Raw genomic sequence first — 12,942 nt, 5'->3', positions numbered from 1 at the left:
CAAATCGTGGATAGTCACGTCTTTTTATTCATATCTAGCTCATCTTCGACAGCTTTACAAATACAAGTACAATTTAAAACTTTACATTTGTTTACACTGAGTACTTCAATTTTCATATCAACATGAATATCCCACACTGTTGTCACGATAAATAGTATATTTGTTTTGTTTTTGAGCATATAAACAGTTTGCAAAAACTTATTTAGTAAAAGTTGAAAAGTAAAGCAAAATACAGGACAATACAATACAGGCAAAATTGCTTCGCATCTGTTTAGTTTCACTAAAAAGAAGTTGGATGAAGTACAAATCCCATTCCTGCTCCATATGTTAATAATGATTATTTATCTAGTTTCCTTATTGATATAAATTTCAATAACAACAAAAAATATAAATACAAAATATATTCTCTGTGTGATATAAAACTGATCATATATTTTATATTGACAAATAGCTGCAGTTTGTGGACTGCAGTATATATAAATAAACATGGAGTAACACTAATTTTAATACTTGTTCATCTTTTAATTTTTAGACGTTCATAAGTTGCTAATCTATGAAATAACAACACTGACCTCTGGTGGCCAGTATGTCCATACATAAGGAGGAACAGTCAATCAACTTCTGTGTCAATATATGAGTATATTTATGCTCATTTATCCAGGTAATCTAAACCATATATTTTGTCACTGAATTTTATGACGTTGAATAGGAAACATTGGGCAGATAGGTCTGAGAGGCGATATTGGTCCACCTGGACATGGATGGAAAGGATCAAAAGGTGTTCAGGGTCCTCCTGGTTTACCAGGACCAGCTGGACCAACAGGCTCCACTGGCCTCCCAGGAGATCCTGGAACTGATGGGTGGCCAGGACAGAAAGGTCAGCCGATGGTATCTTACTGGATAATTATTTAAAACCTTATAAGCATTTTCCTTTTATTCTTAAGTATAAAATTCAACAGGTAATTCCATTCAGTTTCCAAAATCCAGTTTGTTTAACTTAATAGCCCATCACTTATCTCATTTACATTCAACAGCTAGCTGGCAAGCAGCATGCTTAATTAAATCTGTGAGCCTCAGTGTGCTGATTAAAGCAAGGTTTTCTGTTCTATTTCTATAGGTGAAAGGGGGTATCCTGGCAGGGCTGGAGCCAGAGGTTTCCCAGGTCGTCCTGGACCTCCTGGACCGAGAGGTAAACAGGGTGAAAGGGGCCTTAATGGCCGCCCAGGTTCCCCAGGGTATTCAGGACCAGATGGTAATAAAGGTAAGTCTGTAAATGTGTCGTGTCTCTCTTATTCTCCTAACCTAAACTTGTGGGTATCTTAGCCTTTTGTTCTTTATTTATAATAATATATTTTATTATTATTATTATTATTATTAAATATTTGATCAAAAAGCAGAATATTATTATTAGTTGAAACAATCAAATATATTGAAATATGTACCTGTACTATTCAAACTCTAGACAAGTCTACGACAAGCAAAACACACATATTCTTACGAGTGAAGAACTTCTAAAGAAATTTGGTTTGCAGGAAATTTTTCTGTTTAGTAAATTTAAAAATGCAGCCATTAGGAATAAATATATAATATATACTAAATATAGCACAGTGTCCTGTTGGAGCCTTGACCAGGTTGTATTGTACCATTTCTGACAAATGGTGGAAATATCTGACTGTATGTAGAGGAAAACACAGAAATCAGGCACTAGGCAAACTTTTAAGATGGAGTGGAGTGTAATAATGGGAAGCTGTCTTCTCTGTTGGGTTCAAATAATTATTCTCAACTTTTTTTACTTACTATTATTGTTGTTTTATTAGTCTAGAGAAGCTTGATTTCTCTTCTGTTTTTTTGTTTTCTGAGATTCAAATGCAATGGTCAGAGGTTTGTGAGTTCAGAGTTATGGCTAATATCAAAATACCTATTTCTGTATGTTTAATCTACTCTGATGTGCTTGTGGCTCCTGTTCACAACAATGATCAAATAATTTAATTCACTTTTATCTATATAGTGCCAAATCACAACAGTAGTTGCCTCAAGGTGCTTTTTATTGTAAGGTAAAGACCCTTGGAAGTACCAAATGTAGTGTTTTTCTTTAAGTTATTTTCTCTCACTTCTTTTTTTTTTTTTTTTTTTTTTTTTTTAAAACCTGTCCCGTTTGGTTCTTTTGCCATCAGAATTATTGTCTAAAGGCAAAGAAAGATGCCCAACGGATTTACTTTACCAAATGGACCATCCCAGCCTTGCCGTAATGGTCCATTTGATTTACCTTTTATTGTTTATTTTATTTTATTTTATTTTATTTTATTTTTTTTTACTTGCTAGATACGGGACAGGGGAAAAGAAAAGGGAGAAAGAAAGAGGGGGGAAAAAACAAAACAACAAAAAAAAAAAAAAACAGCGGAGAAGAGGGACGGGGATAAAGGGCAAAAAACAAAAACCAACAAAATAAGCAGACAAAAAATACATATATCGATCACCTGGATCACCTGTTGAGAAAGAAAAAAGAAAACAAGCAGAAGAAAACGAGAGTAATAGAATAAACAACATCACAATGATATATGGGAATATAACACTAAATACTTAATATTAAACATTATTGTGCAGCACGTAAGATCGACAGCGCACAGTGTGCTTTGAGGTAGGAGCCAAAAAGGGTGTAGTTTGTGTGTGTGATCACCTGTGTGTACACCTGTGAGCATGAGCGCGCTTGTATTTAAAAGGTTCCTTAATGTAATGATCTGCTAGAGGGTGTGGGGGGCCACAGTCCCATCCTCCAGGGCATGAAGCAGGTATGGAGGAGATCAAAACTCCAGACATCCAGAGGCCCGCAGAACACAAGAGACCAAGGAAGACCAACAGAGGGGCAGCCGCGCCACTGTCCCAGAAAGAGCTGAGGAGAGTCCCAGATGAGGGATCACTCAGCAGCCGCGGAGCAGAAGCCAGGGGGGGTTGCAGTGACGTGCCCGTGAGCTCCACCGGCAGCCAGCTGTGCCTGAGTGACCGAGCCCCAGGCCGAGAGGCCGAGGGCACCCCACCCCCGAAGTGGCCCGAGCGAGCCCCAGGTTCCAGGCCCCGATAAGCAGCCACCAAGGAGTGAGCCGGTGTGTACCCGGACGCCCACCCCCGGACACAAAGAACCACCAACGCATCGATGTCTGAGGGCGTCTGCCACCGGCAGGGGAAGTGGTGGGGGGAGATAGGCCTCCAAACCTTGGAGGGCCTGAGATGTCCCCAGAGAGGTGGCGTCTGATACCCAACCTGACATATAGACACAGACATACAGGCACACTCAAATACAAACATCCATTCCCACCCTCATGCTCTCATAGGCAATTACTCCACACTCAACCAACGTGGAGACAGACATAAAGAGACGCTGTACACACAATCACACTCCCCAAGCGTACTCTAAGAACCGGGTCTAGGTACCCTTGCCCCTGGAGGGGGAAACTGCACCCAGACCCATTTTCTCTCACTTCTTGTGTACTTTATGGAAGAAAATGGCAAGCATTTCATTTCTGTTGTCTATTCAGGTTTACGGGGAGACCCTGGAGATCCAGGAGTGACAAGTCCAGTGAATATAAGGAAAGGTTCACTGGGTCATCCAGGAATGATGGGGCCACCTGGCGAACCTGGACTTCAAGGTAATGGAGTTTTAATTTAACCTGCATAAGTCTTTATAAAACAGCTTTATTCTTCTTTAGCAGAAAGACTGTATAGATGGACAGTGATAGACGGTGCAAAACTAAACAATTAGCAATTTGTGATGAAATTTATAGGTCCAAAGGGCACGTGGGGAATGCCAGGTGATTCTGGACCTGATGGATGGCCTGGTCCACCAGGAATTAAGGGTATCCCTGGAGTTCCAGGCAGGTCAGGAAGAGCAGGACCTCCTGGAGACCCTGGGAATAAAGGTTTCATTGGTCCCAGAGGGTATCCTGGGAATGATGGAGATCGGGTACTCAAGTCAACTCAATTTAATTTATGTAGCGTCAAATCATAGCAGTGACCTCTAGGCATTTTGTACAGTAAGGTAGAGACCCTGCACCAATACTGTGAAGTTATTGTCTGCATATTTTGATCACAGCAGTGTAAATATATATATGTATGTATTAGTGCTGTCAATAGATTAAAAAAATTAACTCATTAATCTCACAATTTTCTGTAATTAATTGCGATTAATCGCAGTTACTTGATCAATAGCCTGGTTGCAATTACAAGTTTGTAACAGACATTTATGCAATATAATGAATATAATGAAGTAAATGCAGAATAAGCACAAAGAATGTATGCTTAAATTCAAAGAGGATTTGAATAGTTTTCTTCAATCTTTTAACACAGGCTCTCTCCAGTGAATACAACTTTTTTTTAAAAAAAAAAAATCTATATACTAATAGGTAAGTATACGCTAATATATAATATATTAGTGCATACTTACACTAATATATATTATTATAATATAATATTATATTGTAGTATTATAGCACTAATGTGTGTGTGTGTGTATATATATATATATATATATATATATATATATATATATATATACATATATATATATATATATATATATATATATATATATATGTATATATGTATATATGTATATGTATATGTATATATGTATATATATATATATATATATATATATATATATATATATATATATATATATATATATATATACATACATACAGTGGCTTGCAAAAGTATTCGGCCCCCTTGAACTTTTCCACATTTTGTCACATTACAGCCACAAACATGAATCAATTTTATTGGAATTCCACGTGAAAGACCAATACAAAGTGGTGTACACGTGAGAAGTGGAACGAAAATCATACATGATTCCAAACATTTTTTACAAATAAATAACTGAAAAGTGGGGTGTGCATAATTATTCAGCCCCCTGAGTCAATACTTTGTAGAACCACCTTTTGCTGCAATTACAGCTGCCAGTCTTTTAGGGTATGTCTCTACCAGCTTTGCACATCTACAGACTGAAATTCTTGCCCATTCTTCTTTGCAAAACAGCTCCAGCTCAGTCGGATTAGATGGACAGCGTTTGTGAACAGCAGTTTTCAGATCTTGCCACAGATTCTCGATTGGATTTAGATCTGGACTTTGACTGGGCCATTCTAACACATGGATATGTTTTGTTTTAAACCATTCCATTGTTGCCCTGGCTTTATGTTTAGGGTCGTTGTCCTGCTGGAAGGTGAACCTCCGCCCCAGTCTCAAGTCTTTTGCAGACTCCAAGAGGTTTTCTTCCAAGATTGCCCTGTATTTGGCTCCATCCATCTTCCCATCAACTCTGACCAGCTTCCCTGTCCCTGCTGAAGAGAAGCACCCCCAGAGCATGATGCTGCCATCACCATATTTGACAGTGGGGATGGTGTGTTCAGAGTGATGTGCAGTGTTAGTTTTCCGCCACACATAGCGTTTTGCATTTTGGCCACAAAGTTCCATTTTGGTCTCATCTGACCAGAGCACCTTCTTCCACATGTTTGCTGTGTCCCCCACATGGCTTGTAGCAAACTGCAAATGGGACTTCTTATGGTTTTCTGTTAACAAAGGCTTTCTTCTTGCCACGCTTCCATAAAGGCCAACTTTGTGCAGTGCACAACTAATAGTTGTCCTATGGACAGATTCCCCCACCTGAGCTGTAGATCTCTGCAGCTCGTCCAGAGTCACCATGGGCCTCTTGGCTGCATTTCTGATCAGCGCTCTCCTTGTTCGGCCTGTGAGTTTAGGTGGACGGCTTTGTCTTGGTAGGTTTACAGTTGTGCCATACTCCTTCCATTTCTGAATGATGGCTTGAACAGTGCTCCGTGGGATGTTCAAGGCTTGGAAAATCTTTTTGTAGCCTAAGCCTGCTTTAAATTTCTCAATAACTTTATCCCTGACCTGTCTGGTGTCTAAATCCAATCAAGAATCTGTGGCAAGATCTGAAAACTGCTGTTCACAAACGCTGTCCATCTAATCTGACTGAGCTGGAGCTGTTTTGCAAAGAAGAATGGGCAAGGATTTCAGTCTCTAGATGTGCAAAGCTGGTAGAGACATACCCTAAAAGACTGGCAGCTGTAATTGCAGCAAAAGGTGGTTCTACAAAGTATTGACTCAGGGGGCTGAATAATTACGCACACCCCACTTTGCAGTTATTTATTTGTAAAAAATGTTTGGAATCATGTATGATTTTCATTCCACTTCTCACGTGTACACCACTTTGTATTGGTCTTTCACGTGGAATTCCAATAAAATTGATTCGTGTTTGTGGCTGTAATGTGACAAAATGTGGAAAAGTTCAAGGGGGCCGAATACTTTTGCAAGCCACTGTACATACATACATACATATATATGTATATATATATATATATATATGAATGAGAGAGAGAGCCTTGATTTTAGAGCCTTCATCAGGAACTCAATGGGGATGTGGCGGACAACACTAGAGGCCAACTTCAAGCCAATAGCACAAGTCACCATCAAGTGCGGGATCTACCAAGGAGATGCTCTGTCCCCACTGCTGTTCTGCATAGGCCTGGACCCCCTCAGTGAGATAACTGACAACACTGGCTATGCATGCTGACTACGGAATGGAGCAGCTGTCAGCCACCCCCTGTTCCAGTGGCTGGACAAAGCTGGACTGAAAGACAGCACAGAGGCACTAATCATGGCAGCACAGGAACAAGCTCTGAGCACAAGCTCCAAAGAGGCTGGGGTCTATCACACCAGGCAAGACCCCAGGTGCAGTCTGTGTAAAGATGCCCCTGAGACAATCCAGCACATAACAGCAGGGTGCAAGATGCTAGCTGGCAGGGCATACATGGAACGCCATTATCAAGTGTCCAGCATAGTATACAGAAACATCTGTATGGCCTGGAAGTCCTGAGGTCAATATTGGAGACACCCCAAAGGGTGGTGGAGAATGACCGAGCTAAGATCCTGTGGGACTTCCAGATACAGACGGACATAATGGTGGTGGCTAACCAACCGGACATAGTGGTGGTAGACAAACAGAAGAAGACGGCCGTAGTGATCGATGTGGCGGTTCTGAATGACAGCAACATCAGGAAGAAGGAACACGAGAAACTTGTGAAACCAAGGGCTCAGAGAAGAGCTCGAGAAGATGTGGAGGATGAAGGTAATAGTGGTCCCAGTGATATTGGAGCACTAGGTGCAATGACTCCCAAGCTAGGCGAGTGGCTCCAGCAGATCCCAGGAACGACATTGGAGATCTCTGTCCAGAAGAGTGCAGTCCTAGGAACAGCTAAGATACTGCGCAGGACCCTAAGCTCCCAGTCCTCTGGTAGAGGACCCGGGCTTGAAGGATATATATATTGTGCATTTTTAAGTGGAATTATTCAGACTTACAAATGCTGGTGTTAAATTATTGGATTGTATTGATGTATGTTATAGGGAGATCCAGGGCTCGTGGGATATTCAGGTATTCCAGGGAGACATGGATTTCCTGGTGCCAAGGGTAATTATGCATTTTTTTATTAATACATACTAAATAGCTGATTTAATTTAGCTACAAACAGTGGGAATTTTATGTAGAAACCTCAGTAGAAACCACAGAATCAGTGCAATAATAAAAAAAAGAGATTTAAATACATTGTCACTGCAAATATGGTCAAGAATGTAGCCCAGTCTCTCAGTACAGTCTCATTAAGTTATGTATTTGTTATTCAGTTATCCAAATCTCTTCCAGGTGATCCAGGACCATCTTATGGACAACCAGGTCCACCTGGACCCAGAGGGATCCGAGGAGAGAATGGCTTCAGTGGTAAATTTAAAAAAAAAGTTATTTTTCAAGCCCCCCCAAAAAACTGCAACCCCCCCCCCCCCCCCCCCCCCAAATTTATACCAAATCTTAAAAAAAACAAAACAAAAAACTTATCCTACAAGATATATGGTAGTTTCATTGGTTAAATAAAGTTTACATACAAAAACAGAAAAAGCTGATAATTTCTTTAGCACCTCGAGGGATACCAGGAGACCCAGGTGATCCGGGACCAAGAGGAAACCCAGGACGACCAGGACCATCAGGCATTCCAGGAGAACAGGGAATACAAGGAAGACCAGGTGATCTCTATAGGTTTGATTTTAGAACTTTCTGGATGTACTTCATCATTAAAGGAAAAAAGAATTCTGTGCAAGTAACCATTTCAATTTGTTCTCACATAAAATATTGTAAATATGTAATGTGTCAGCCAGAAACTGGATTCAGTTGTATAAAATCTTTGAGTGTATTTAATTTAAAATAATTTAATCTGGATTTAAATTTAGCTCCTTTAACCATCAATTTAATATGCAATAATAATCAGTTTCTTCAATTTGACACTTGATTTTATTCCCTCAAATAACATTGATTTGTTTCAAATGCTCAAATGCTTGTTTGAGCTCTTTTGTGTATACCTATGTATACGTACAGGCTCCCCTGGACCCCGCGGTCCACAAGGCCATCCAGGTCTTCCAGGTCTTCCCGGTGATCAAGGAAGTGTGGGACTACCAGGCCCCCCTGGCCGATATGGGCCCCCAGGTACAGATATAATTGTCTCAATCCAAGAGTTTAGATGTGTTCATGTTGTTTAATAATGAAGTAAAACATTAAAAGGGTTATGAACATAGATTTGCTTTCTTCATTTATTTTTTGATCATATAGCATAATAGATCATATAATAATTAATCATACAGAATAATAGAATACAAGATGAAAAAAACTGAAACAAGAAGGATGATTTTGCAATCATAGGACCAAACAAGACAATTTACACATCATCACACTGTGCTTGTTATGTTAGGGCCCCCTGGACAACCAGGTCTAGATGGACTGTATGGGCTTACAGGTCCAAAAGGGATGAAGGGGGCAAGTGGTAAGAGAGCATTATATGATATTATTCCTTTTCTATGTCTTTTAGGACTGTAGGAATTTTGTCGCAGTTAGGTGTAAGTCCTGTGGCACATTATTTATTGTTACAATTAGTAATAATATGTGTAGTTGCTAATTTTTACATTTTTTTTCTTGATACACAATCAAATGTGAGCACATTACAATGTGATGCTATGTTTTATATGTACTCACTTATAATACAGGCATAGATATTCCTGGCCCTCGAGGACCAGATGGTTTTCCAGGAGTCAAAGGGGTCAGGGGCTACCAAGGACCTCCAGGAACTACTATTCCTGGGACTAAAGGCCAAAGGGGCCCACCAGGCAATCCAGGTATCATGACTGTTATTTGTAACAGTACTGTCTGCACTAGAAACACAATTCCCTTTGGGGTTGTGTCAGGAAGAGCATCTGGCACAAAAACTGTCAAATCAAACACGCAGAGCGACTATGCTACTATGGTGACCCCTATTGAGTAAGGGAGCAATTGAAAGTAACTTTTTGTGTTGCTGAGGGTAGTTTTTTTTTTCTTTTAGGTCTCCCAGGCCTCCCAGGTGAACTTGGTTACCCTGGTATAATCTGTCAAACACCTTTGCAGGGACCTGCTGGAGGTCAAGGATTTGAAGGACCACCAGGACCCCCAGGTATGTGTGTATGCTTGGTCATCTTTAATTTACTTTGCTCTACTTTATTTCATTCTCATTAAACCCCCTCCTGGGGTAAAAGGGAAAATATACAATGAACAAACAAAGCAGAAGGTTATTCAATACACATCATCACTATCACAAAAGGAGAAATAAGTAAATACAACTGTCAACAAATTCCCCTTTTGAATTGGATGGTGCTTTGTGCCTATGTAACTGTGTGTATGTTTGCCACTTAAATATATTTATACATATTTCGAATTTTGAATTTTTTTAGGTCCTCCTGGAGAACCTGGGATACCAGGCTCCAGCTTTTTGTTCAAAGGAGACCCAGGCCCAACTGGCCCCCGTGGCTTACCAGGTGTTCGAGGAAGAAGGGGCCTACCAGGACCACCTGGACTTTCTATCCACCAAGGCCCTAGAGGACCAAAAGGTACAAACAAAACAATGGTAAATAGACATCATCAGTAATTTACAGTGCAGCTATCCAACTGATTATACTCCAAATGTTACCACACTTTGACAGGTGAGCAAGGTCCTGTTGGTCTAGTGGGCCTACCTGGACCCAAAGGTCAGCTAGGTGCCCCTGGGCCCCAGGGCCCCAGAGGAGAAATTGGCCCCCATGGAAATAAGGGTAAGTTGTACTGTAGACAAGAAACTAAAATATGCAAGACTTCACAGTTCAAAGGAAAATAAATTGATTTTAAAAAAAGTTGTACTTGTTCCTATAGTAGATGTAGTAATCAAAATATTTTTTTCTAGGTGTCAAAGGTGCTCCTGGTGACTCTGACAGTATATTAACAGCTAAAAGTCCCCCTGGACCTCCAGGTCCTCCTGGTAGCCCTGGGTGTGTAGGATTCCAAGGTGTCATGGGTTCTCCTGGTACTCCAGGTCGTAAAGGTAAACCTAATGTAGTCTTTGGACAGTTATAAGTGTATATTTCGTTTCTGTCTCTGTACAACTTGAGTATTGTCCAAGGCTTCACCCACTCTTTATTTCTTTATATTTTACAAGGAAATATGAAATAGGTGTGAAAATACAGTCCAAGAGGAAAAACCATAGTTTGAGTTGTCTTAGGTAAACTTCTTCTAATTTCTTCAAATTAGATTTCTAATTTCTAATTCTAATTTCTAATTTCTTGAAATCTTCAGGAATAGTTTTCCAGGCTTCTTAAAGGACAGTCAGAGGTCTTCTTTTGATCTTTTTTTTTGTTCTCTGTCAAGATTATATTGAGGTCCAGGCTCTGGGGAGTCCAGTCCATGACTGATAGTGTTCAATTATGTGTTTTTATAACCAAGTATGCCTATACTGCAGATGCTTTTCAGAGGGTATTGTAAAACTTTGATGGTGCTTTTCTGTGTTCATAGTTCCGTTTATGCAGCCCCAAACCACAAGAGAGCCTGTTTCACGGCCTCTGTCAGGTCTTTGCTGTATTTTTTAATTTCTTAAGGACATGAGTTGTATAAAGCGCTTTGAGTGCTCAGAGTAGAAAAGCGCTGTATAAGAACCAGTCCATTTACCATGACTTTCAAATACTGTTCATCTGATGTAGTGTTTTTAGCCCTGCCAGTTCCTCCTTTGTCCTCTACTTTTCTACTTACCTCAAAGTTTTTTAAGGCAATACTGCACATCATATTGAGATATGACAGTTTTTGGCTACAAGTTCTTTGGGAATCACCTTGTTGGTGTTAAAATATATCCCCAGTTAAACTGTGTTATCTTTGGCATTTTTCATAGATTCAGATAATGAAATTGTAACAAATAGCATGATTTTGTAACAGGTTGCTAGTAACATAGTGTTTTAAAATTACAATTGAAATTTGGGTCTTTGGTTCTAAGTTGTCTGCTATCTGTTAGAAGCATTTTTATGCTTTAATGTTTTATAGGTCAGTGTAAAGCGGCTTAACAACCAAACAAAAAAACCCATACTCCTCCTGTATACGTGGCTGTATTTACTCATTTGCTTTTATCTGCATGTTTCAGGGGAGAAGGGTCCAGTGGGGTCTGTGGGCCTTCCTGGTATAACAGGTCCTCCTGGTCGTAATGGTCCAGCTGGAGATCCAGGAGATGTTGGTTTGCCTGGATTTCCTGGACCTCAAGGTAAATATTCATATTTTCTAGATGGCTCACTAAATTGGTGTGGAAATTTCCAGATAGAATTTGGAAATTTGCTCTGGGGTACAAATATAAATAGTATAGCTCTGATATGCTTTGTTTTTTTTAATCCTTACTTTGATGCTTTCTCCACCTAATACACATGCTATTTGTTCAACCACAACAACTTCAAGGTATTCCAGGTCCTCCTGGTGACCAGGGTCAGCCAGGCTACAGGACGATATTGAATGCTGGATTTCTGTTAGTTATACATAGTCAATCAGTTCAGGTCCCACAGTGCCCAGCAGATACCACTCAGCTTTGGGTGGGATACAGTCTCATTTACCTGGAGGCACAAGAAAAGGCTCACACACAAGATCTGGGTAAGCATCAGCATAAAGTGGTCATTTTGTTGATCTCTTCAAATGTATTCATCCCTGGTATATAGAAATTTGAAAAAAAAAAAAAAAACCAAAAACCCCTTCCTTGTCTATATTTTATAACATCTGTTTTTGTTTTTTTCAATCTTTTTTCCTTGCAGGCCAGCCTGGCTCCTGCCTCCCTGTTTTCTCCACCATGCCGTTCTCCTATTGTAACAAAGCTGCCTGTTCTTATTCTAGTCGCAATGACAAATCCTATTGGCTCTCCACAACTGCTCCCATACCCATGATGCCGCTATTTGGCCAGGATATTGTGTCCCATATCAGCCGTTGTGTGGTGTGTGAGACCATTTCACCTGTGGTGACTTTTCACAGCCAGAATCATACATTCCCTTCATGCCCACCTGGATGGAGGAGTTTGTGGGTGGGATACTCTTTCCTCTTGGTAAGTACATACATAAAATGTTAAAGTGTTTCAAAGGAAAACGTCTGTCAACTCCCCTCACTGTGTGCCTGCTGGCTTGCTGTCTTTAGCACACAGGATCAGGTAATAATGGTGGTGGCCAGTCACTGGCTTCTACTGGTAGCTGCCTTAAGGATTTCCGAACTCATCCCTTCATTGAGTGCCAAGGGGCACGGGGTTCCTGTCACTACTTTGCCAATCTCTATAGTTATTGGCTGACTACTGTAAGCCCAGCAGAGCAGTTCATAACCACAAGTCCTGGCACCATCAAAGCAAGCGACCAACAGCGACACAGGACCAGCCAGTGTAATGTCTGCCACAGAGAAAGATAAGCATTGTGGCATTTTACCTAAGATTATGATTTTTTTTACCCATTTACCCAAACCTTACTCATACCACTCAGGGTTAAAGATGAATTTGATTATGTTCGTTGGCAATAAAAATGTATTAAAATAACTGTTTTGCACAC

The 12,942-nt window shown here is 40.2% G+C and overlaps 1 protein-coding gene across 1 annotated transcript; it reads left to right on the top strand.

Annotated features, from left to right (window-relative positions):
- Positions 1 to 757: 757 nt before the first annotated feature.
- LOC134617296 (collagen alpha-4(IV) chain-like) lies at positions 758 to 12,805 on the top strand. The gene is made up of 16 exons (XM_065469518.1): positions 758 to 877; positions 1,118 to 1,261; positions 3,780 to 3,958; positions 7,062 to 7,306; positions 7,712 to 7,786; positions 7,978 to 8,159; positions 8,435 to 8,542; positions 8,922 to 8,925; positions 9,097 to 9,225; positions 9,429 to 9,536; positions 9,814 to 9,969; positions 10,063 to 10,170; positions 11,520 to 11,636; positions 11,825 to 12,013; positions 12,172 to 12,455; positions 12,545 to 12,805. Exons 1-16 carry the CDS (start codon positions 758 to 760, stop codon positions 12,803 to 12,805), a joined length of 2,409 nt encoding a protein of 802 aa, XP_065325590.1.
- The last annotated feature ends 137 nt before the right edge of the window (positions 12,806 to 12,942 follow it).

This window comes from Pelmatolapia mariae, linkage group LG18, assembly GCF_036321145.2.
Source record: "Pelmatolapia mariae isolate MD_Pm_ZW linkage group LG18, Pm_UMD_F_2, whole genome shotgun sequence".
Classification (NCBI taxonomy): Eukaryota; Metazoa; Chordata; class Actinopteri; order Cichliformes; family Cichlidae; genus Pelmatolapia; species Pelmatolapia mariae.
Note: the sequence above shows the minus strand (reverse complement) of the source record. Positions and strands in the feature narration are given on the sequence as shown.

Coding starts and splice junctions, on each gene's coding strand:
- LOC134617296 (XM_065469518.1), top strand. CDS start 758: ATGGATGGAAAGGATCAAAAGGTGTTCAGGGTCCTCCTGGTTTACCAG. Junction 7,307..7,711: donor CCTAAGCTCCCAGTCCTCTG/GTAGAGGACCCG, acceptor AATCTCTTCCAG/GTGATCCAGGACCATCTTAT. Junction 8,160..8,434: donor GAAAAAAGAATTCTGTGCAA/GTAACCATTTCA, acceptor GTATACGTACAG/GCTCCCCTGGACCCCGCGGT.